Raw genomic sequence first — 26395 nt, forward strand, 5'->3', positions numbered from 1 at the left:
ACCAATCCAACCAAGTTCAAGAACGCTCCCTTGTTGACCACATTTATTAGGGTCAACAAGGATTCCAGGGCTGAGGCCCTCTGGGCATGGATAGATGTTGCGAAGTATGCAATCCCAGGCCAGCAGCTGGTGGATACAGAGTATCCTTCGCTAAACAATTTAGTTTTTAAATGTGCGGGCAGAGTCCCTGTATATATTCACCCCACCTTCTACAGGGCGTTAAAATTAATTTTCCCCCTGGACGTGGGAGGGATGGCCAAGAATGGAGTACCCTCTGCAGACTTTATGACCGGAAGCCTTGGATAGGCCTGCCATGTCCTCACCCCCAGGGACTTCAGGCCCGTGTGTGACACTGAATAAGGTAGGTGACCATGCCTTTAAACTTGGCTACTTATAATGTGAGGGGCCTCAGATGTCGAAGCAAGGCTGCGCGCATGCTGAGAGATCTGGTGTTCCTCAAGGTAGATATTGCCACTATACAGGAGACCCACTTTATTTGTGACGAGGATTGTCAGGTGCTGGTGAACGATTACGATGTTTACTTAGCATATGGCAATACCTATAGTCGTGGAATCTCCTTGCTAGTAAATCGCACCCTATCAGCGTCGGTGAATGTTGTTCACGTGGACGAGGACGGGCGGCGATTGTCGTCGATGTTGCCATTAATAGCAGCGTGTTTTGGATAGTCGCAGTTTACACGCCTAATTGCGCTGTGGAGAGGGCTTCCTTCTTTTTTATAGATGATCCAGAGAGGGTAGTCTTAATGGGTGATTGGAATGCCATCCTTGATCCCAAGATAGATAAGGTCGGGGGGACTAGCGGGTCGGTGTGGTGCGACAGCAGTCTGTGTGACCTGATGGCTTCATGCGACCTGGTCGACAGATTTCGCCTGGATCACCCGGGGTGGGAGATGTGGATGTGGCATCCTAATACGCCTTCCTATCCAAGTACTTACTTGGATTGGATGTTAGTTAGAAGAGGCGATGTAGATTTCCTATCTTGCCCCATGTTCCACTTTTTAGGACACTCAAACCATAAACTAGTTATGACCCACCTGAACTTGAGCTATAGGCCTAGACTGGCCGGATACTGGAAGTTTAACAGCACTTTGTTGGAGCTGGAGGACTACCAGTTGAAGGTTACAGAGATAATCCAACGGGCATTAGTGGGGGAGGTTACCGGGAGTAAGTGGTGGGTTAGTCTCAAGGCTAAGATTAGACGCTTCTCGGTCCAGTACAGCCAACACCTTGCACTAGATAAGGCTAAGGCCAAGAATCGTATAGAGAATAGGCTGACCCAAGCGGTGGAAGGGGGGACCCCTAGAGATAGCGCTAGCAAAACAATATCTCAACAGCTTGGCTAGTGAGTGGTACGAGGGCCAGATAGTTAGGGCTAGGCTAATGAAAGTCTCGAACAAGGCTGTTAATGTAGACGCTGTTGAGCGTAAGTCTGCTCTAAGGTGTGGCTCGGACAGGTACATTAAAAAAGTAAACGACCTGGAAGGGCACGCGGAAGATTTGCGAGGGGTTTCGAAAGCATCTATCGGAGCACTTCACCCAACTACCCAGACTCAGGGTTGAAGAGTTTAGCAGCTATTTGGCCGACTCGCCCCGCCTCATGGCGGCTCGAGCGGTTAGCTGTGATGGTCTTGTCGCGAAACATGAGATCATTACTGCGTTGAAGCAGGTCGGCTGCAACAAGTCCCCGGGGTTTGATGGTCTACCCTACGAATTCTACTTGAGGCTGTCGCCCATGTTGGTCCCTATTCTGAAGGATATGTTCAACCATTGGTTTGTTCAGGGCTCCATCCCTGGGCAGGTGACCAAGGGTGTGATCACATTGCTGAGTAAAGGTCAACAGCATGGTGGGGAGGAAGATTTAGACGATTTCAGGCCCTTGACTCTGCTAAACACAGAGTTAAAGATTTTGGCCAAGGTTCTTGCGAATCGGTTGCAGGTTGTCATCACTGACTTGATCGAACCAGACCAGAGCTATGCTGTGAAGGGGAGATCGATTCAGGACAATCTTCATCTGATACGCACGATCATAGAGGGGACAGAAGATGACGCAGAGGCCGCGCTGATCAGTTTGGATCAGTCCAAGGCTTTCGATAGGGTGGACCATAGGTTCCTGGGATCTGTGCTGGAGGCCACCGAATTTAATCCGGACTTCCGCAAGTGGATCTCTGTATTGTATGACAGGCCGACGGTAGCGGTGCAGATCAACGGTAAGCTGTCGGAGTCTTTTGCCATCTCCCGGTCAGTGCGACAGGGTTGTCCCTGGTGCCTCTCTTGTATGTCCTGGCGCTGGAACCCCTCCTTCGCAAGTTAAGGGATTAGGCGACTACACCAGTCCTGCGCGGGATAGCTCTTCCTGGAGGCACACGAGCCAGGGTTTCCGCGTTCGGCGATGATGTCACCGTGTTCATGTCTTGCAGTAGCGAGGATGGTCATATGGATCACATGCCTCAAGCGAGTCCGCGAAGGGATATCTGTTCCGGATCGGGATCTGATCATCTACTTTAAACATCTGCTTAAAGTAAAGATCAGATGCGATTGGAAGAGGTTGCCCCGAGTGGCCTTTGACAAGAGGTGGGTGCATGACGCTAGCTTGTGCATCCGACGAGGTGCTAAGTTTGAATTTGTGTTACCACCATAAGCATGCCACACGCGGTACTGTGTCCTATGAAGCCCATCCCGCTAGGTTGGACAAACAAAAAGTTAAGAGACTCTTGACTGGTGGTACAAATGAGATCCTGTCCCCCGATTGTTTGTTTTTTTTTTGGCACTAGAGAACCTTCCGAGGCAACCCTACCACTGCCCCCCCTATCTTTTTGTTTTATCACCCCCTGGTCAACCCCTACTCGAAGGTCGCCGCCTACACCCCCCTTTTTTGGTTTTGACAATTATTTATTTTTCCTCTCTACACCCGATAAGAATTCTTCCCAATCGCCACTAGAGATCTTCCCGCTTGTTTTCGGTGCCCCGGAAAACAGTAGGTGATCTAACTTTCTAGATTAGCTCAGGGAGGGACCTTACTTACAATGCAGTAGGCAATTTTATTTTTTGCATATTTTTCTAGATTCCCCACTCCCCAACATGAACTGTTTTTCTTCCAAATTCAAGAACTTTTTTATTTTCCAATGAATTGAACTTTTTTCACATGCACACACACAAATTTTAATATATAAAAAATGTTCTTTTTTTACACACACACACACACACACACACACACACACACACACACACACACACACACACACACAGTAATTGTAAATATATTCTGTTTTGCAAAAACGCTGGGGTTTTCATTAGTTAGTTTAGAGTCCACAGAATGAATGAGGTATTGTGGTAAATGTTGCCAGTCAAGAGTAAAGTCGCCAAAGACTCCATTTTCACTTTAGTAACAAAGACCCTGCAACACTCCCACTCTTATAGGGCCTTGTGCCTAAATTTGTTATATAATTTTGAATTTTGCTTTTAATTTATTTTAATTTTACATTGATTTATTTTGATTGTAATTTTCATTTTCATGAAATAAATTAAATATTGGGATAAAAGTGTAGTATCTGTTCTGGCAGATACAGCAAGCAAAGACCATATGTGGGGGCAACCCGCATATAAGACCTTGGTCAATGTAGGGGCAACCCTTCATACCAATTTTCACTATCCAGCTCCCCTACTCCCCGGGGAGCCAGTCCCCATTTCCCCTTCACTCCCCACATTAAAAATCGGCCTTGTGCCTAATTTGCTCAGTGGGGGAGCAAATAAATACCATCTGTTCCGGCAGATACTGCAAGCAAAGACCCTATGTGGGGGCAACCCCACATATAAGACCTTGGTCAATGTAGGGGCAACCCTTCATACCAATTGTCACTATCCAGCTCCCCTACTCCCCGGGAGTTGGTCCCCATTTCCCCTTCACTCCTCACATTAAAAATCGGCCTTGTGCCTAATTTGCTCAGTAGGGGAGCAAATAAATACCTGGCCTTCGGGCTGGGATCAAAGTGTAGTATCTGTTCGGGCAGATACTGCAAGCAAAGACCATATGTGGGGACAACCCCACATATAAGACCTTGGTCAATGTAGGGGCAACCCTTCATACCAATTGTCACTATCCAGCTCCCCTACTCCCCAGGGTGTTGGTCTCCATTTCCCCTTCACTCCTCACTTTAAAAAATCGGCCTTGTGCCTAATTTGCTCAGTAGGGGAGCAAATAAATACCTCAAAGTGTAGTATCTGTTCTGTAGATGCTGCACTTAAGATAATTTGTACCTGTCAATCGAGGGAAAACCCTCTATACTGGGACAATTATTATTTTTGGTAACCAGAGTGCCCCCTTTTTGCCTACTTTTAGAGGAGCTGGTTTTTACCCCACATTAAAAACGGCCTTGTGCCTAATTTGCTTTCGTGGGGAAGCAAATAATTACAATATATATATATATATATATATATATATATACTCCTATAAATTCGTTTTTCTTTTATGTGTATTGATATTCATATTAAAAACAGTCTTTTTATATTTATATAAAAAGAAAATACAATTTTCTTATATATGGGTTGTAGAATTGCATTCACTAGCAAAAGGTCTATCTAATTTGCATATTCTTTTAAACATTCATTTTAATTAATTACCAATTAGTTTTTTCGGTTTTCTCATGGGATAATCATCTTTAGTTAACTATTATGTGTAATTATATTCATGCAGATATTCTACATGATTTTTACATGCATAATATTTGCGTTAAAAGTATGCAGTAAACACAAAATTGTTTCCATATATATTTATCTATACGTATATATGTTTGTTTAATCTATAAAAGTGAACGTGTCTGTGTGTCTGTGCGTCTGTGTGTCTGCCTGTGTACATTCTCCAACGCAATAACTGTCAATTTTCAGTCTACAGACTCAAAATTTGATATACAGGGTACTGAGATTTGGGAAAATCTGTGATCGGGTTTTCTGCCAGAAATTTATCTGTTAAGGGGTCAAAGTTCAACGATTTAACCTTTGAGAACTCTACCAAACTCCTCCGACAATTTTGGATCTAAACACTTGAAATTTTAGATATAGGTTCTTTGGATATGGATCTAACTTAATAACTTGATTTGATCCCAAAACAATGAATGTTAAGGGATCAAAGTTAAAAAAAATTGACCGTTTTTTTTTTGCTCAACATACACCTCCAAACACCCGGGCAACGCCTAGATGATATGCTAGTATACAAGAAAGAAGAAGACAAAACAAAAATTAGATTAATATGAACATTACATTCTAAATATGTCATCATTAGACTCCCCCTCTAACAAAATGTCCTTGTAATGATTGGATCTCAAAATATTCCACAATAATGCTTATAATCATAGTGAAAAATGTGTGAAAATGATGCTTTTGTGCGAATAGATTAGATGAATAAGATTATCAACTCAGAAAAAGTTTAATTTTATTTATTTAAAACTCATTAAATTGTCTTAAAATTATTATGACTTCCCTACAGTAGTTCATGTTCACAGCTTTAATAGCGTAGAAGTAATCTATCTATCTATCTATCTATCTATCTATAAAAGTGAACGTGCGTGTGTGTGTGTGTGTGTGTGTGTGTGTACATTTCCCTACACAATAACTCAGTCTACAGACTCGAAATCTGATATACAGGGTACTGAGATTTGGAACATTCTATGTGATCGGGTTTCGGCCAGAAATTTGGCTGTTATGGGGTCAAAGTTCAACGATTTGACCTGTAAGAACTCTACCAAACTTCTCTGACAATTTTGGGTCTACACACTTGAAATTTTAGATATAGGTTCCTTGGACATGGATCTAACTTAATAACTTGATTAGAGCCCAAAACAATAAATTTTAAGGGGTCATAATAGGGGTCAAAGTTTTAAAAAATTGACCGCTTTTTTTTTTTTTTTGCTCAACATACACCTCCAAATACCCGGGCAACGGCGGGCACCCATGCTAGTATATCTATAAAAGTGTGTGTGTGTGTGTGTGTGTGTGTGTGTGTGTGTGTGTGTGTGTGTGCGTGTGTGTACATTTCCCTATGCAATAACTCTCAATTTTTAGTCTACAGGCTCAAAATTTTGATATACAGGGTCAGAGATTTGGGAAAATCTATATAATCGGTTTTCAGCCAGAAATTTGGCTGTTAAGGGGTTAAAGTTCAACGATTTGACTTTTGAGAACTCTACCAAACTCCTCCGACAATTTGGGGTCTCAACACTTGAAATTTTAGATATAGGTTCCTTGGACATGGATCTAACTTAATAACTTGATTTGAGCCCCAAACAATAAATGTTAAGAGGTCATAATAGGGGCAAAGCTAAAGAGGTTGACCGTTTTTTGGGTTTTTTTTCCATAGCATACACCTCCAAACACCCGGACAACGCCGGGACGAAATGCTAGTATATCTATGAAAGAGAACTTGTCTGTCTGTCTGTCTGTCTGTGTGTCGGTGTACATTTCCCTACGCAATAACTTTGTAAATTTCTGGTCTACAGACTCGAAATTTGATTTACAGGGTACAGAGATTTGGAACAATCTATGTGATTGGGTTTCGGCCAGAAATTTGGCTGTTAAAGGGTCAAAGTTCAACGATCTGTCCTTTGAGAACTCTACCAAATTCCTTCGACAATTTTTGGTCTAAACACTTGAGATTTTAGATATAGGTTCCGTGGACATGGATCTAACTTAATAACTTGATTAGAGCCCAAAACAATAAATTTTAAGAAGTCATAATAGGAGTCAAAGTTTTTAAAAATTCGACCTCTGCGGTCTCTACCAAATTACTCAGACAATTTCTGGTCTAAACATTTGAAATTTTACATAGAGGGTATTCAGAGATAGGGCAAGCTTTTTAATCAGTTTGGGTCGAAAATTTGAGCTATCAATATATAAATGTATGTATATATGTTTGCATGTCTGCCTTAAACTTTCGACAGAGGCGACGGATTTTCACAAGATCAATATCGTTGCTCGAACTTTCAGACAACAAATATCGAAAAATTGGCTAAAAACATTAATTACTTCACCTTCATCCGGGCACTTTTCTACAGGGAGGGGTCGCTTTTTTCGCCGATATTTTCGAAAATCATCCCCTCTTTTCGATTGTCTAGCCTTAATTTAAACCTACGTCACTTCCGGTTTGACGGTGGTCGTAACAGCAAAGACATCGCGTTTTTTTCCTGTTCTTTTCCTCATTCACGGTACGAATTCGAGCCTGCCTTCCTACTACCACTATTTTTTTTTCTCAACATACACCTCCGAATACCCAGACAACGCCAGGCTGAAACGCTAGTACATCTATAAAAGTGAAAGTGTCTGTCTGTCTGTGTGTCTGTCTGTGTACATTTCCCTACACAATATTTCTGTCAATTTTCAGTCTACTGACTCGAAATTTGATATACAGAGTACTGAGATTTGGGAAAATCTTTGTAATCCATTTTCAGCCAGAAATTTGGCTGTTAAGGGGTCAAAGTTCAACGATTTGACCTTTGAGAACTCTACCAAACTCCTTCGACAATTTTCGGTCTAAACACTTGAAATTTTAGATACCGGTCCCTTGGACATGGATCTAACTTAACTTGATTTGAGCCCAAAACAATAAATTTTAAGAAGTTATAATAGGAGTCAAAGTTAAAAAAAAAAAAAAAAATTGACTTGTGCGGTCTCTACCAAATTACTCAGACAATTTCTGGTCTAAACATTTGAAATTTTACATGAAGGGTATTCAGAGATAGGGCAAGCTTTTTAATCGCTTTGGGTTGAAAATTTGAGCTACCAATATATAAATGTATGTATGTATGTTTGCATGTCTGCCTAAAACTTTCGACAGAGGCGACGGATTTTCACAAGATCAATATCGTTGCTCGAACTTTCAGACAACAAATATCGAAAAATTGGCTAAAAACATTAATTTCTTCACCGTCGACTGGGCACTTTTCTACAGGGAGGGGTCTCTTTTTTCGCCGATATTGTTGAAAGTCATACCCTCTTTTCGATTGTCTAGCCTTAATTTAAACCTACGTCACTTACGGTTTGGTGGTTGTCGTAACAGCAAAGACGTCACTTTTTTCCCCATTGTTTTCCTCCTTCACGGTACGGGTTCGAACCTGCCTTCCCACTAGCACTTTTTTTTTTTTTGCTCAACATACACCTCCGAACACCCAGGCAACGTCGGGCTGAAATACTAGTTAAATTACAAATCTATGATCCAAAATTGTGTTTTTTTTCTAACTCCAACCGTAACTCTTTAAGAAGGCGTTTGAATTAGTTTTAATAATTATAAAATTATTTGACTTACCAGCTTCCCTTCTGTGGTATATAATAATTTGGCCTTCTTCCAAAATCCCAACTTTTCTGTGCATTGTTCAAGGATTTCTTCCAGAGAAGACCCACAAATATAAACTCCACGTTCGTCATAAGTTTCTCCATTTGGGTAAACTTTTATTCGTTTCTATAAATACAAACATTTTTTTTTTCAGTTGAGATATTTTTTAATTTTGATTCTTTTGTGTTTGATAAAAAAAATTATGTGTGGAAAGCATAAATACAAAAACTAATTTTTTTTTTTAATATAAAACTAATACATTCAATGTATGACAGACAAATGTAACAAAAAAATGAATTATTGTATTATTGATTTACGTGTTAAGATAATGATTCCATGAGAAATCAGAAACGTTTGAGTTCGTTTTAAAAGTCTGGAAATATGTTGTTGGCTTTGGAGCGTACACATGGAGTTCTTAACGAATGTATTGATTGTTTTTAGTCGAATTGTATATAATTGCAGATCCTTATCTGTCTCCAGTTTAGTTTGCTCTCTTAGACCTTAGACTTTATTTTTGTTTTGTTTTTTTTTTTATTCAGAACCTTCTGTCCGAGTAAATGTTCTATTCTTTAGCTTGATCTGCTTATATTAAGTTGACAAGAAAGTTCTTGTGGTTTATAACTTTTAAATTCAGATGAATATATCTCAGCTTAGACAAAAATTTATTGATCATCAACACCCTTTTGCCAACGCAACACAAGACAGTATTTATGCCAGTAACGTAAAAATCTTTTGCTCTGATGGCGATGAAGTCACTGAAGGCGTTTTTGATATCGCTTAGGTTTTTGAAGCATTTCTCAAGCAGAAAGTTGTCAAGATGCTTGAAAAAGTGATAGTCAGTAAGTGAGAGATCTGGAGAGTATCACAACCCAATACGTTCAACTTCTGCAGGATCGGTTTACCAACGTGTGATTGGGCATTGTTGTGTAGAAGAATTGGGCCTTTTCTGCTGATTAATGCTGTGAGTTGTTGTCGAAGTTTCTAATGCATTTAATCCATTTGTTGACTTCACTGCCATAATAGTTTCACCTGCATTCAGAAAACTGTAATGGATAAGACCAGTCGTAAACTCACAAAACAGTCATGCTGACTGTTTGGTGAGTTTGCGACTCTGGCTTCGGGAAGTGTTGTGAAGCTTCATCGGCACTGAACTGATCATTTTCAATGCAAGTCACTACTCAGTCGAGAAACGGGTCGTTTTTGTTGCGTAAAAGAAGGGGAGAGGACACTTCATAACGGCATTTCTTTTGATTGTTGTTCAATTCGTGAGGCAGCCATTTATCTAATGTTTTGTCTTTCCAATCACTTGCAAGGAGTTGGAAATCGTCGTATACGTTATGTCTAATTCAAAACAAGTTTTCGAACAGTTGTGCGTGGATTGGTTTCAACTTAAGCTCTTAATTGATCATTGTCAACATCTGATGGCAAACCACTACACTAATGATCTTTAAGACTCTCATCGCTGCTACAAAATTTCTTAAACCACCATTGTGCTGTGTGTTCAGTAATATTTCCTGGGTCAAACGCTTCATTGACATCGCGAGCTGTTTCAGCAGCTTTTCAGCCTAACTTGAATTAAAAGAAAATTGCGCGAATTTGCTTTTTTCATTTTGAATTCAACGTTCTGAAAAGAAGACAATTGTTTTAAGACGATTGTAAATTAAACGATTTGATAGAGCAAAAACATTCTTTAAAATGATGAAGTAAAGGTATTTCAACGTAAACTTAATTGAAAATACATCATTTGAAATTAAAAATTTCGTAAACAAATAGATTTCTCTGAAGCTTCGCATTAGTCATCTTACTCAATATCATCGGAAATAACAACTGGGACCGACGAGACAGGTAATTGGGTAATCTTCCCCTTATCAAGTTCACTCAATTGTCTTTCCTTCTCTGCTAAGGATTAACTATGTCATTCATGGGATCTGGACTACCAACCAAAACATAAATACACAATTGATTGAGAAACTATATATATATATATATATATATATATATATATATATATATATATATATATATATATATATATATATATATATATATTATTGGAATCCTTTGAGATGAGTAATTTATGTATATACAGCAACTACGATGGTGATCGAGACATTGTTTCACTATTAATTATATTTCTTGAATTATTTCATATTAAAACTCACTGAGTTATCATTAATGAACCATTCAGCTTCTGACCTTAACATACGGATTAAAATAACATTCGATCTGTGTTGTTGTATAATAGTGAATATTGGTTCTCGAGGATTGGAGAGGAATAAAAATAGTATGATTCACTGGATACGTGAATCTGAGAATATACGAGAATATACGAGAATATATGAGACATGATGTCTTGACCAAAAAGATAACAGCACACAGACTGCATTTGGTTTGGGCATGTAAACATAGATGTACCAAGATTTATGGTCTATTATGTAAGGAGGCACTCATATTAAACCTAGGAGGAGGTAATTAGGGATAATCTGAAACCTAAAGTAAACTCTCTAGAGAGCTTCTTTGAAAGAGGCTGCCGAGACTTTGAATACTCTTTTTAGTGCATTGCATATGCATCTGTCTGTATATGTTTGTCTTTAATGCATACATATGTATGTATATGTGTTTGTTTAATCAAATGCAGAAACCACAAGAGATAACAAAGAAAAGGAAAAGATTTGTCTCAAAAGAACCAGAAAAAATGATTTCAAAATTATTGCTCAGCACCCAGACAACAAAGGAAATGACTGATGAACACCTAATTGCAGTTTTCAAAGAAGAAACAAACAAAAAAGAATAAAAATAACAGAAATGAAACATATTGTTTATCTGTTTAGTATTGAAAAACATCCATACAAGTTCTATTTTTATTTTCTGCATCGTGTACTCTTTCAAAGAAAGCAAACTTTAATATAACCGCGTTTTCATCTTATAAATTTCTCTCTCTCTCTCACACACACACACACACACACACACACACACACACACATATATATATATATATATATATATATATATATATATATATATATATATATATATCCTTCAGCTAATATTCATGTCTGTGGAGACTTTAATGTTCACAATGTGGAATGGTTAACTCACTCAAACAAGACCGATGATGAGGGGAGGTTTTGTCATGATTTCTCCATTGCTTATGACCTCACTCAGTATGCAACTATCCTGGACCTTTTTCTAACAACTTGCCCTGAACTGTATCAACTTCCATTCTGTCTACACTTGGATCTTCCGACCACTCTGTTTTATCAGTTAAAATAAAAATGAAATGTAATAAGCCTTCAGATGTACCTCTCCATTGTACAGTATATCGATACTCTATGGCTGACTGGGATAGCGTCCGTATATTTATATCAGATCTACCTCTGCGTTCCATGTTTAAAGCGGATGTGTCCTCTATAGTATCAGACCTGACGGAATGGTTAATTGTAGGCATAGACCGTTTCATACCTTCGAAAAAATTTCAGTAAAAACCTAACAGCCAGCCATGGTTCTCTCCAGAATGTGCTGTTGCCATTGCGCACAGAAATCACTTTTTCCATTGCTTCCAACATAATAGATGTACTGAGACTAAAGCCGCTTTCAGGACTGCCAGTAACCACTGTAAAAAAGTAATAAAGAACACAAGAGAGTTGTATGCTCAGTCCGTCAAGTCCAAAGTAACTGAGAAGCGGCTTGATTCCCACCAGTTTTGGCAAATAGCAAACAGAATCCTGAACAGAAGCGTGTGTTCTATCCCAACTATCATAAATCGACCTGAGGTAATCTCGTCAGCATCAGACAAAGTCATACTCTTTGCCAAGAACTTTGCAGCTAATTCTAACCTTTGTGACCAAGGCTGCCAACCTCCAATATTTCCTCCTGTATCAGAAAACACGCTATGTGATATACAAATATCTGTACGTGATGTTGCCAAGCTAATCAAAAACCTTGATTCCAGTAAAGCAACAGGCCCTGACGATATTCCAATTATAGTACTCAAAAACTTCAACCAAAATTAGCGCCCATACTTACAAAACTGTTTAAACGTTGTCTTAAGGAGAATTCATTCTTGTCACCCTGGAAAATCTCATCAGTATGCCCTGTATTTAAAAATTCAGATGATCACTCATCTCCCTCTCAGTATAGGCCAATAAGTCTCTGCGCGTCATGAGTAAGTTGCTGGAATCTCAGCAAAAATAACCTTCTTAGTGACACGCAATATGGTTTCCGTTCATCTAAAACCAAGCTTTTATCTTTACATCATCAACGCTCTGATCCCCATCTGGCATCAATTGAAATGAATGGTTCTCCTCTTGGGGAGGCCTAATGTTTTGACAAGCTTCTGGGCTTAACCTTTACTCCTGATCTTAAATGGAACACATACATTAAATCTGTTGCGAAGGCCACTGAAAAAATGGTGGGATCCTTCTATCGACCCAGTAGATATCTTACTGCTGATGCAATTCTCTATCTATATAAGAGCCAGGTACGTCCAAGGATGGAGTACTGTTGCCACATCTGGGCAGGAGCTGCTATAAAGGACTTATCCTGCCTTGATAGAGTTCAAAATAGACTTCATAGCCTCGTAGGGGATGTTCTTTTCTCTTCCCTGCCACCTCTTCCTCACAGAAAAGATGTTGCGAGTTTGTCTCTGCTTTATCGTTTTCATGGCAAGTGCTCGACTGAGCTCCAATTTATGGTCCCCCCATCGCTAAACTTTCACAAGAAACACCCGTCTAACAGAAAAACCTATCAATAATTTCCCCCACTCTTTATCTCTGCCTAAACCTAAACATAGATTCCATGAGCAAAGCTTCTTCTTTAGAAGTGCAAGCCTGTGGAATTGTCTTCTGTTTTCCTGCTTTCCAGCTGACTACAATATGGTTGTCTTCAAGTCTAATGTAAACAAGTTTTTGACGAGCCGTTCCATATAAGTTAACAAATTTACCGAATTTCCATTACTAATGATTACTATATTGTCCAATTTCTACTGTACACTCTTTAACCCTTATCCCTGAGTGGCCTCTTGGCCTTGATAAGTGATGATGCCTATGTAAAAAATATATATATATATATATATATAATATAAAGCTGTACGTGTGTGTGTGTGTGTGTGTGGTCACGAATAGGCTCCCATATGGTTGACTATTTTAAAAAATTGATTACATATAATGATAGATTTATCGAGGATCAGGAATGGGTATGTTTGATCTGGCAGAACGGTGGTTCATACAAATTTTGGGGTCTGCGTTCGCGCCTGGCCCCCACAGTATGGAAATAAAAAATTTAAAAAACGTTTTTGATATAGATGTATATAAGAATACTTTGATAAGTATGTTTCAACTTAAATAGAGATGGTATAATGAAATTGTGGAGTCTGTGTTCGCACTTGTACTTCATGGAAATATAGCACAAACTTTAACAAAGACTTTTCATATCTATTCGCGTAAGTATACTTTGATAATTATGTTTCAGTTTGAAGAAATATGGTATAATAAAATTATTGGGTGTTCGTTCACGCCTGACCTCCATAGAATGGAAATATGTCACAAAGTTTAACAAGGTTTTTTAAAAGGGGTGAGAGTCCACAATAACACCTTAACTTTAATCTTAATTCACGTTAGCTTTTATTTTTTTTTGGAGTTGAATCATATTGTGTCGAATAAATTCACGTTCTTATTAAAGTGAAAGCCAAAACAAAAGTCGAACTTTAGACAATTCTCGACACAAATTTTGCATAACTCTGTTTTTTCCTTCTCAACTTGCACTTTCGTGTTCTTTAAATTACAATAGTACAACCCTGAATCCGACGGCGCAATACTACACCGTTCAATACTGTAAAACTGAAACGAAGCTGTTCTGCTTGAAAAGAGTGCCATTTTCTTCTTATTCATATTTATATCGATTCTTTGCTTTAAAAAACTAAAGTAATTACGTGTTTACTTTTTTAATATCCCATTTTGCTGTTTCGGATTATTTTACTAAAGTAAGTAAAGCTTCATTATTTTTCAAAACTGTTTGTGTTTCTTTGTTTTTCGATATTTCGTCGATATTATTTAGTAAGAGTGTTTAGCAGAAAAGTCAACAAACGACTACCCGAAAAAATAAATATATAAGAAATAAATGTTACCATAGTTAATAAAAGTTCAGTTCATGTTTTTTTTTGTTTTGAAATAGTTTTTAATGCTCTTTACTTGAAATAATTTCAGTGAACCAAAATTAAAACGAAATTTGAGGCGATAACTACTTAAATGAATTTTTATATAAACTACACATGCCATAATCGAATATCCTCAAGCACAAAATAATGGAAAACATTAAAATATGTTTATAAATGTTTCTTACGTTGACGGAACTCTCTTAAATTGTTAACATAGAATGCTCAGGTGTCCCTCCTTCAAATTGAAAACGAGGCTCTCCATTTCAAAGTCGCTGCCATTTTGATTTTTTTTTTTTTTTACCGGTTCGTGAATAAAAAAAATTTTTTTTTTACAAACTACTTAAAAATACAAACCAATGAACTTTTCTACCATAAAAGTAACTTTTGACTATGGTAACATTTATTTCTTGTATATTTATATTATTATATATATAACATTTTCTCTTTGTAAGGAAACATCATTTTGTTGGCCACTCTTGGCTACGAATGGAAACAAAGTTGATATAAAAAATATATTTTCGCGAAAATTATCTTTACTTTCATCAGGGTAAAATTTTTGAGTATCAAAACCTATCTCTTTAGAACCCCCTCCTTTTCATATCCTATCATACTTTCATCAATCACAGTCCATTTTCTGTAGGCTGTTTTTGAACCCAGTCAACGACGAGTAATTCTGCTAATATATATATATATATATATATATATATATATATATATATATATATATATATATATATATATATATACTAGTTACAACTATGTATCTATCCGGCATTTCTTTGAATTCATTACTATCAATATAGTTTACTTTTTTCACAGTATAAATGATATTAACAAAACGAAATAGAATGTGAATGTTTTTGTTATACAAAGCAAGAGCAATTCAAACAGTGAAGAAATGAAATACAAAATGGAAAAAACTTTACTAACAAACTGTGTCTGTATGGAAATGTGCGCGTGGAGCAAAAAGTTTTTAAGATTGTATGGAAAATAACCTCTCACCATGGGGGAGATTTGACGGGTGGGGTCAGAAAAGGGCAAAATTCTGAACGATATCCTGATTTCGTGAGACGAAAACGTGGACGAATGGTAAGATTTGAAAAGGACCGGATTTGAATATTGCTGCGAATAGTCAATGGCAAAATGTTTCGATGACTAGAAAGAGTTTTCTTCTCGGCACACGCAAAAACGACAATCGTTTTTCTTTTCCTGTTTCGACGTTCGTAGAAAATCCGTCTTCTTTCTTTCTTTTTTCACACTGACATGCAAATTAACCGTACGTCAATGAAATACCGGCTTTTATATGCCCAAATTCGACCGCGTCTTAATTTGCATATATCACCTTTTCATTTCCTATCAGACTTTTTCAATGTGCACGCGCTTGTTTTCATGATTGTTGTCACATGTTCAATATATTCTTTATTTTTTTTTTATTCAATATTAATCATTATTTTATCCATACCAGGAGAGAAACAAAGGTTCATGCCTTTCTAGAAAAGTAGTCATGCATAATGACTGGATTTTATGTCAGTTTGTCAATCCATATTGGTAATCATTCAGTCATTTGCAAACCTGGTCAAAAGATTTCTTTGGTCATCAATGTGAAAAGCAAAGAAAGAAATCCTTCTTAAATTGTGCTATATTGTCACTTGACTGGCGGAAGAAAAAATTGGAAAAGAAATTTAAAATGAAGAAATATCAATATCAGATCTTGCAAAATACAAAACCAAATGGGAAAAGATGATTTCATTGACGAATTGGATATGATGATAATTATGTTCAGAACACAATTAAAATATTAAATGATGTAAAGAAAAAAGATAAATGACTCACGGTGTCTGGTTGTTTGTAAAGCCTTTTTGTAATCTTGGGATTGAAAGGTTTCATCTTAACAACTTCATTCTGGTTTGCTTTCAGTTCATTTAAATGATTCTAAAAAGAAAAATGAAATATTTTGTACAAAAAAAGGAGATATTTGCTCTAATCCATATTATATAAAAGGAGATATTTGCTCTAATCCATATTATATATATATATATATATATATATATATATATATATATATATATATATATATATATATATATATATATATATATACATATATACATATATTATATGAAGGTGTTCAGAGATTGACATGCATCACTTGCTTTTTACCTGATTTCTACGTTGGCTCCCAACTTATATTATATATAGAAATCTTAATTATAGTAAGTGTCCATAAAGTCTGGACACATAAGTAAACAAGAACAGTTAAAATTTACAAGCGTCTCACTACAGCAAAATGTGGCACAATGTTGGAAGATGGAGAAACCAGCTCTTCTGAGGGTCTTTTACAAAAATAACCAAGAATGAACCTGTTAGGATTCAGTGGTAGGTGCACCTCAAGTGGTCGACAATAACCAAGTGGTCGACAATAACAGTTGCCTCTTGAAGAGAGAAATAATACCTAGGAGGATGCACATTCAAACCAAACCAAACAAAACCAAACAAAACAATACGTGTTTGATGCTCCCACATTGACAGAATAATACCAAGGTCAACCAAAGATGGTACGACAATTGGTGAATATTCAATGATACAATGTGGCCAGACTTTATAGACACATCTATATTAGAATTCACCTAAACTTTTGTGCAAACGGAAAGGTATTTTTTCAGTGCAACAGTACTTAAAGAATGAAGTACATAAAAGCAAGAATGGATCCATTCTTAAGATGCAATCATTCAATTTGAAAATGCTATTTCAAACCTAAGCATGCCAGATTAACAAAAATTCTACTTAAAGCTTACATGTGACAGACTGACGAACAGAGCTTGTCCATTCAATCGCTACATTATGTTTGAGATTTTTTTTAGATGAGGTTTCATAATTTGGATTATTCAGACTACAATTCTCATCTTGGTCGGATTTGATATAAAGATTTTTTTATTCGGAAAGATACACATGAAGAAGGTCGGAGGTTATATTGGGTGAAACGTTTTGAAAATAACAACTAAGACAAGAATAATCTAAATAGTACAATCTTTGCATTTAATGAGGAAAGTACTATTTCAAACTCAAGCTTGACAAATAAACGAAAATCTAATTTAAGTACAACAAACTGAACGACAGACAGAGCTTCTTTCCAAGATGCTTAAACATATCTAATGTAAGATGCGTCTACTGAGCGATGAAAATGTTATTTCAAATTGTAAATGACAGATCTACGAAATGCTAAATCTGTACCAATATTTAGACTCAAGTTAAAATAGTAAATTCCATGTAAGGTTAAAATTAATTAAAGAGTAAAAAATTTCATAGGAAATTACAAGTTAGACTGATGTGTGTTGGTACTTACGTTATGGGAAAAAAGTGTGTGGTAAAAAAAAAACCCAGAGTTCTTGTCTCTAGGAATTATATGTAAAAGTGATCAAACATGAGTGCCAAGTCCTCCTTCACTCTACAGGAGATTAGGAAGGAAAGATAGAGTCCATTTTGATGTATTATATTATCATTATAATATAAGAAATGAATCAAATCTCAGAGAAAATAATGGAGTCATTTGTTGTTCTTTGTAATGGCCTATATTATTTGAGCCCAAAGAGAATAAAGAAGAAAGGAACAATATTTTTGTCTGCTGAGGACGGCATTATCAACTTAACGAGCAGGACGTGTTAATCCGAGACGAAAAGATGCTTTCTGTCCACCACTACTCAATGCAAGGCAATGGGAATCAAAGAGCACCCCACACAATATTACAAGGTTGCTTATTAGCTACACTACAAATAGGAGGGCACATCTAAAATCTTTAAGTGCCAAAAGCGCAACTTTTATAATGTTTCTGAATTTTTTAATTAATAATATGTACGGTTCTTATCTTGGATGTTATTCTCACAACATTTCAGCTGATGTAACCTCAGATCATCTTCAGGTGCATCTTGACAATGACTATTATTGGTGAATGGTGAAAAGAATGTTTTCTTCTTTTTTTCAATGAACCATATTCGTAAAAATTCAAAATTTGTGATGTGTTTATGAAAAGAGCATTGCGGCATTTAAATTTTCATATCAATTCAGAGTCCATACCGATTTGATATAATGATTTTTACTTTTTGAGATGAGCATTGATAATTTCTATTATCGTGATTGTTTGGATTACTGTTCTCATCTCAGAATAACAGCCGAGGTGAGAACAGAAGTTCGAATAATCTAAATAATATATGCAACTTGATATGGTTTGACGAAAGTAAATGACGATGTTTGAGGTTAGATGTAATCAGTTGGGCTTACCACATCGCAAATGATGGCAAGATATAAACCATATTTACTTTGCAGCTTTTATGTGAAGTATTTAAAAGGCACAACAGTCGAAATCTCTCAAAACTTTCTTTATAACCCAATATTTTTAAGAGATTATTCAATGGTAAACGGTTCTAAAAGTGATTGACCAGTTATTATTGATTTGATGAGGGAGGGGGCAAGAGGCATACTCTTAACCTGTCTAAACTGTATCTGAACACTTTAGGTAGATTATTTCCTTACACTTTTGCTCCAATATTAGCTGATTTTCCCATTTTACAAAGTTTGCTACTTAAAGATACGTAAAACATTAATTTAAAGTAAGAATATTTCATTCATAACTTTGTTATAAACACATGTTTCTCATCTATGCATAAATATTAATATTTTAGTGATTTCGATACAAATTTAGGAGCAAAACAAGAATAAGGACCTCAATCGATTGAGAAAAACAAAAGAACAAATTTCAATCGACACCGGTTTGACCTTGATCTTTGCACTTGCGCATAGCGTTTTATATATATATATATATATATATATATATATATATATATACAAAACATAACGTTTTATATATATATATATATTTATAAAACATAGCGCTTTATATATATATATTTACAAAACATAGCGTTTTATATATATATATTTACAAAACATAGCGTTATATATATATATATATATATATATATATTTACAAAGCATAGCGTTTTATATATATATGTTTACAAAACATAGCGTTATATATATATATATATATATATATATATATATATTTACAAAACATAGCGTTATATATATATATATGAATATATATATATATATATTTACAAAACATAGCGTTTTATAAATATATAGTTTTACAAAACATAGCGTTTTATATATATATATATATATATATATATATATATATATATATATATATCTACATATATATATATTTACAAAGCATAGCGTTTTATATATATATATATATATATATATATATATTTACAAAACATAGCGTTATATATATATATTTACAAAGCATAGCGTTATATATATATATATATATATATATATATATATATATATACAAAACATAGCGTTTTATATATAAATATATATATATATATATTTACAAAACATAGCGTTTTATATATATATATTTTTATAAAACATAGCGTTTTATACACATATATATATATATATATATATATATATATTTACAAAGCATAGCGTTATATATATATATATATATATATATATATATTTACAAAACATAGCGTTTTATATATATATATTTTTACAAAACATAGCGTTTTATATATATATATATATTTACAAAACATAGCGTTATATATATATATATATATATATATATATATATATATATATATATATATATATATATATATTTACAAAACATAGCGTTTTATATATATATATATATTTGCAAAACATAGCGTTTTATATATATATATATTTACAAAACATAGCGTTTTATGTATATATATATATATTTACAAAACATAGCGTTTTATATATATATATATATATATATATATATATATTTACAAAACATAGCGTTTTATATATATATATATATATATATATATATATATTTACAAAACATAGCGTTTTTTATATATATATATTTACAAAACATAGCGTTTTATATATATATATATATATATATATATATATATATATATATATATATTTACAAAACATAGCGTTTTATTTATATATATATTTACAAAACATAGCATTATATATATATATGTATATATATATATTTACAAAGCATAGCGTTATATATATATATATATATATATATATATATATTTACAAAACATAGTGTTTTATATATATATATATATATATATATATATATATATATATATATATATATTTACAAAACATAGCGTTTTATATATATATATATATATTTACAAAACATAGCGTTTTATATTTATATATATATTTACAAAACAGCGTTTTATATGTATATATATATTTACAAAACATAGCGTTTTATATTTATATATATATTTACAAAACATAGCGTTTTATATTTATATATATATTTACAAAACAGCGTTTTATATTTATATATATATTTACAAAACACCTTAATAAAATTATTTAAAGCAAAGAGTGCGTTTTTTAAATATATTTTTACAAAACTTTTTAATAAAATCATTTGCACCACATACGAGTTAAGTTTTTAATGTAAGGAACAAAACATATTTAAATAAATAGATTTTTTTGTCTTTTCTTTTTAAATAAAAATATCAATTCAGAGTGCCTTCTGTTGGGAAGCCGTTTCCTCCTAAAGTGGGACATGATGGATTGCAATAGCAGGTTTTTCCTTATTTAAAAAATAAAATTCAAGCCATTAAAAGTTTTGTTTAAATAATTTTATTGAAAAGTTTTCGGTCAAATCGCACTAGAGTACCAATTAAAGATTTACTTTTTTAAAGTTGATTTTTAGAGGTATTGAGCTCTGTTTTGAACAAATATCACATTTAAAATTGTTGTTGACAAGTATTTTTTTTATGATATTAAGGCTTTTATCATCCAATGTATTCCCTATTGTTTTCACTGGTCGCCATGTTTGTTTTTGCGCGCATGCATTCAATTTTAGAAATCTATCCAGTTCAACTATTCTTTCATCTAATAGTTTCCATATTATAAAAAGCTTATTGGCCATTGTGTATGAACCAGACACAATTAAGAATCATAATATTTCGATTAATCCTTTTGTTTTCGATGCTTCTCTCCTTAGTGATCATCACCCACTTAAGATTATAAGTTAATGTTGTATGCTGCTATCAAAATTCATCAAGAAAAAAGACAATGCTTGGGATTTGATAAAGAATAAAGGATTTATATTGCCTTCTGTTCTGATTGATGTTGTCTGTCTGGGAGGTGATTTCAGAAGCTTGCTTATTGCCCAACCATTGACGTCATCGATATAAAGGAAAGAGATCGAAGTTCATAGATTTCTGTAGATGTATGTGTTGCTGCTTGCCCTTCATACTTATTGTTATGTTGCTGCTCGTTCAGTGGGAAAAGATGAGGATGCTGTTCTCATCTTTACCTTTCTCTCCTCTATCGCTGCTATTGCTTTGCCTATCAGGAACCTGAGTGTCTATTTTTAACTGCCTTCTAGCTCAAGCACATACACCTTCTTCTTGTCTGACACAAGGCTAACGGGTTTAAGCACTTCTTATGCTAAATGTCTTATACATGAGAAAAATCCAGTAATTTTTAATAACATTTAAAGTGAAAGCAATCGTTACCTGAAGTTTGTGGACTTTGTTTTGTCTTACACATTCTTCACTTGTGGGTTGTGCCCAGTGTCCAGTGATGACGACGGGTTGTTTACTGTTCTGTGTAGATTGATAGTCTCCAGGATGTAACTCTTCCAAGCGTCGACCTGACATAAAATCAAAAGTGAAAGTGTCTGTCTGCCTGTGTGTGTGTCTGTGTATGCAATAACTACGCAATAACTCTCTCAATTTTTAGTCTACATACTCGAAATTTGATTTAGAGGGTACTGAGATTTGTGAAAATCTATGTGATCGGTTCCTTGGACATGGATCTAACTTAATAACTTGATTTGAACCAAAGACAATACATTTAAACGGGTCATAATAGGGGTCAAAGTTTTAGAAAATTGACCGCTTTTTTTTTTTTTTGCTCAACATACATCTCAAAATACCCGGGCAACGCCGGGCACCCATGCTAGTATATCTATAAAAGTGAAAGTGTCTGTGTGTATGTGTCTCTATATGTGTTTGTGTACAATTCCCTACGTAATAACTTTGTCAATTTTAAGTCTACAGACTCGAAACTTGATATACAGGGTACTGAGATTTGGGAAAATCTGTGTAATTCGTTTTCGGCCAGAAATTTGGCTGTTAAGGGGTCAAAGTTCAACGATTTGACCTTTGAGAACTCTACCAAACTCCTCCGACAATTTGGGGTCTAAAGACTTGAAATTTTAGATATAGGTTCCTTGGACATGGATCTAACTTAATAACTTGATTTGATCCCAAAACAATAAATTTTAAGGGGTCATAATAGGGGTCAAAGTTTTAAAAAAATTTACCTCTGCGGTTTCTACAACATTACTCAAACACTTTCTGGTCTAAACATTTGAAATTTCACATAAAGGGTATTCAGAGATAAGGACGAGATTTTTAATCGGTTTGGGTCGAAAATTTTTAGTTACCAATATGTAAATGTATGCATGTATGTATGTTTGCATATCTGCCTAAAACTTTCGACAGAGATGACGGATTTTTACAAGATCAATATCGTTTTAAAGTTCGACCTTTCAGACGACAAATATCGAAAAATTGGCTAAAAACATTTATAGCTTCACCTTCAACTGGGCAATTTTCTACATGGGGGGAGGGTCGTTTTATCGCCGATATTTTTGAAACTCATCCTCTTCTTTCTACTGTCTAGCCTTAATTAAAACCTACGTCACTTCCGGTTTGGCGGTGGTCGTAACGACAAAGACGGCCGGTTTTTTTTCCCCCGTTTCTTCCGTTCTTCGCTGTACGGGTTCGAGCTTGCCTTTCTACTTTTTATTTTTTTTGCTCAACACAAACATCCAAACACCCGGGAAACGCCAGGCTGAAATGCTAGTCTATCTATATTTTTATAAAGTAATAGGGTTCGTGTGTTTCTGTCTGTGTGTACAGCTCTCCATCATCAACGAAATATAAAGGAGGTAAGAGGGTAGATCTCTCCTGGTAGAGAAACATTAGAACCCATTTTAGGATGTTTCTGTTATAGGAGACATAAGAAACTTTGCCTAATTTCTTTATATACTAGTCTACAAACCACCCCCATATCGAATGACTTATGCTCATTTGCATATCACATTATATTAAATCTCTTTAACTAATTACCTCGACCTTATTACATATTGGAAATATTCTAATCATTTCAACTGTACTATTTACAAAATCTATTTAACATTTAATTATTTAATATATTTTCATTTAATTTTATATTCGATTTATTTCACTTTACGTATATTATCAAAACAATTCATTGGCGAGGAAAGCTTTATGTTTTGGGATTGTATTGAAAATGTAATGGAAATTTCAATTTCGTTCCGTTTTAATCGTTTATATTTTACTTGCCAATATAATTGAAAGAATACAATTCAACTATCGTAATTTTAAAAAAAGAAATAATTTTATTTTTAAATGAAAAAAATCAATTTAGTAAAATAATTGTATTAAACACCCCCAGCCTTGTCAGCAAACCTGTAAACCTATAAAAGTTAACATTTCGAATGTAAACAGTGATTTTTCGATTTTGTTAGCGCTTGCCGCAATTAAAGACAATTAAAACGGAACTAACTTTATTTCCATTCTATTTTTTAAACAACCCCCAAAACATAACGCTCTCTTCCAGTTATAGCCAATTTTTTTTTAATTAAATAAAACAGGTCAAAATAAACAGATAAGCGCATTTTCTTTTACATTTTTCTTACAATCATTGTCATTTAACCAACTGCAGGATACCATTACTTTTGTGGGGTTGTTTTGAAAATGGCACGGAGATTATAATTTCGTTCCAATTTAATCTTTCTGGTCGAGCCTATTTCGAAAGCCTGTCTTATCATAGATTTGAACTACAAATAATTTATTACATTTTGATTATTACTATCTTAAGACTTAAAGCTTATATTTATTTCATTTTTCTATTTATATATTGAATTAGTTATTTCCAGTCTTATTTAAACTTAGTGCTTTCTTTAAACCGGATGAACCTTTTATAAAAATATGAGTTTAACGTAAAGAACACGAACAAGGTTTTATTCAACTGAATTTCTTCCAGTTTACTAACAAAATATATAAATTTAAAAGAGATATAAATAATAAAATAAAAAGGTTATGTAATTTAAAAGAAATACACGTACTCACAAAAGCAGAACTTTTTTTACACATTTTTTTCTTTAAAACCATAACAATGAGACTAACAATTACCTAGATCTTAGTAATTATTTGTTTTAATAGAACTGTTTTAATTGTACTGTTTACTTAGTTAACCTAAGTTGGTATCACATTTATTTTACATTTACTTTTTTTTTTAATTATTACTTTTAGACTGTGACGTTTACACCCGGAAGTAATGAGTCACACGTAGGTCGCTTTTATTCATTCCTTTTGGTCAAGATCAAAGTGTAGTATCTGTTCCTCAGATGCTGCACTTCATTTTCTTGTTCTCTTTCGGTGGAGGAGAAATCCTTCACGACTGAGACAAATTTTATTTTTGTACCTTTTCTCCACGTTAAAAAACGACCCTGGTGTCTAACTCTGTCCCGTGGGAAGGCATAGTAAATAGGTAGGTGCCGGGAAAACTCGTCCCGGGAAAACTCGTCTCGGGAAAACTCGTCTCGGGAAAACTCGTCTCCGGAAAACTCGTCTCGGGAAAACTCGTCCCCTTTCGCTAGGTAGGAAAACTGGTCCCTTATTGAATAAATATCGATTGAAAACACATTTTATGATCGTTCTTGAAGGAGATATTGTTTTTTAAAATAAACTATAGCCCCCCCCCCAATATTTAAAAAAAAATATTTTTACTTGTTTAATGTTTTTTTGTGTTTTTAATAAAAGCGTTTATTATGTTCATAAACGAGACCGCATATTTTTTTTTATATTAATATGAAAATAATTTACTTATATACTGTTGCTTATAAAAGGGTAAAATCGATTTTTCTACCTCGCCGACTATGTTGTTTATTTAATTTATTTTGAATCGTTTATTTGGTAAAGAAAAAAAAAACACAGAAAACAAACAAAAAACATGTCGGTCGAGTGTTACGGGAGAACGAGGGGGTCTTGATAATCGCTAAAAAAATAGAAAATTAAAGAAATTACTGAGGGAGATTTGGTTTTAAAAAGAAAATAATAAATTTTAATATTTTTTAAAATATAATTTAGAGAGAGAGGGGGGGATAAAACCTCCCTTCGAAAAACAACCAACAAAAAATGAAATTAAAAAGATTCTTGATAAACGATAGCGGAGTTTTCAATAAAATTGATTAATAAATTTATTTAGTGATTACTTTCTCTCTTAATGATTGATTTTAGAATTTTGAAGTAAAAATTTAAAAAATTAAAAATGAGTTAACGAGAGATTGTTAGCACACATGGCATCTCACGCCAAAAAAATATTTCGCTTTTAATTTATTAGTTAATTTTTGCAAAATTTGACAGGACGACAATAAATGTTGATAATTGATAAAATCATAATTTTAAATAACGCATGAGTGCATTTGGTATGACAGAAAACAAAAACATAACAACAAAAAACTATCATAATTAAAAAACAAAACCAAAAGCGTAACGAAGAATCGAATCGCTCCCTGTTTTTTAATTTTTGGGTTTTGTTTTTTTTATTGTTTTTATGACTCCAAAAAACATCGTTAAAATAAGAACAAAAAAAATTTGTAATTAACTTTGTATGAACATAATAAACGCTTTAAAATAAGTTAAACCACTAAGAACTTAGCCAGTTAGGTAGAAAACGGACACTTAGAAAATCGATTTTATTTAAAAAAAAAAAAAAAAAAAAAAAAAAAAAAACATTAAACAAGTAAAAATA

At 34.1% G+C, this 26395-nt stretch overlaps 1 protein-coding gene across 4 annotated transcripts in view; it reads right to left on the reverse strand.

Annotated features, from left to right (window-relative positions):
* LOC145293168 (doublecortin domain-containing protein 1-like) overlaps positions 1–26395 on the reverse strand; it is a 562737-nt gene that overhangs the window by 61274 nt on the left and 475068 nt on the right. For all 4 annotated transcript variants that reach the window (XM_080139630.1, XM_080139632.1, XM_080139631.1 and 1 more), the window contains 3 exons: positions 22063–22199; positions 16325–16423; positions 8311–8463 (listed from right to left, as the gene is read on the reverse strand). In XM_080139630.1, the coding sequence (XP_079995756.1) occupies positions 8311–8463; positions 16325–16423; positions 22063–22199 (389 nt within the window). The remainder of the gene's footprint in view (positions 1–8310; positions 8464–16324; positions 16424–22062; positions 22200–26395) is intronic.

Source organism: Euprymna scolopes, chromosome 14 (assembly GCF_053919585.1).
Source record: "Euprymna scolopes isolate OS-2025 chromosome 14, ASM5391958v1, whole genome shotgun sequence".
Taxonomy (NCBI): domain Eukaryota; kingdom Metazoa; phylum Mollusca; class Cephalopoda; order Sepiida; family Sepiolidae; genus Euprymna; species Euprymna scolopes.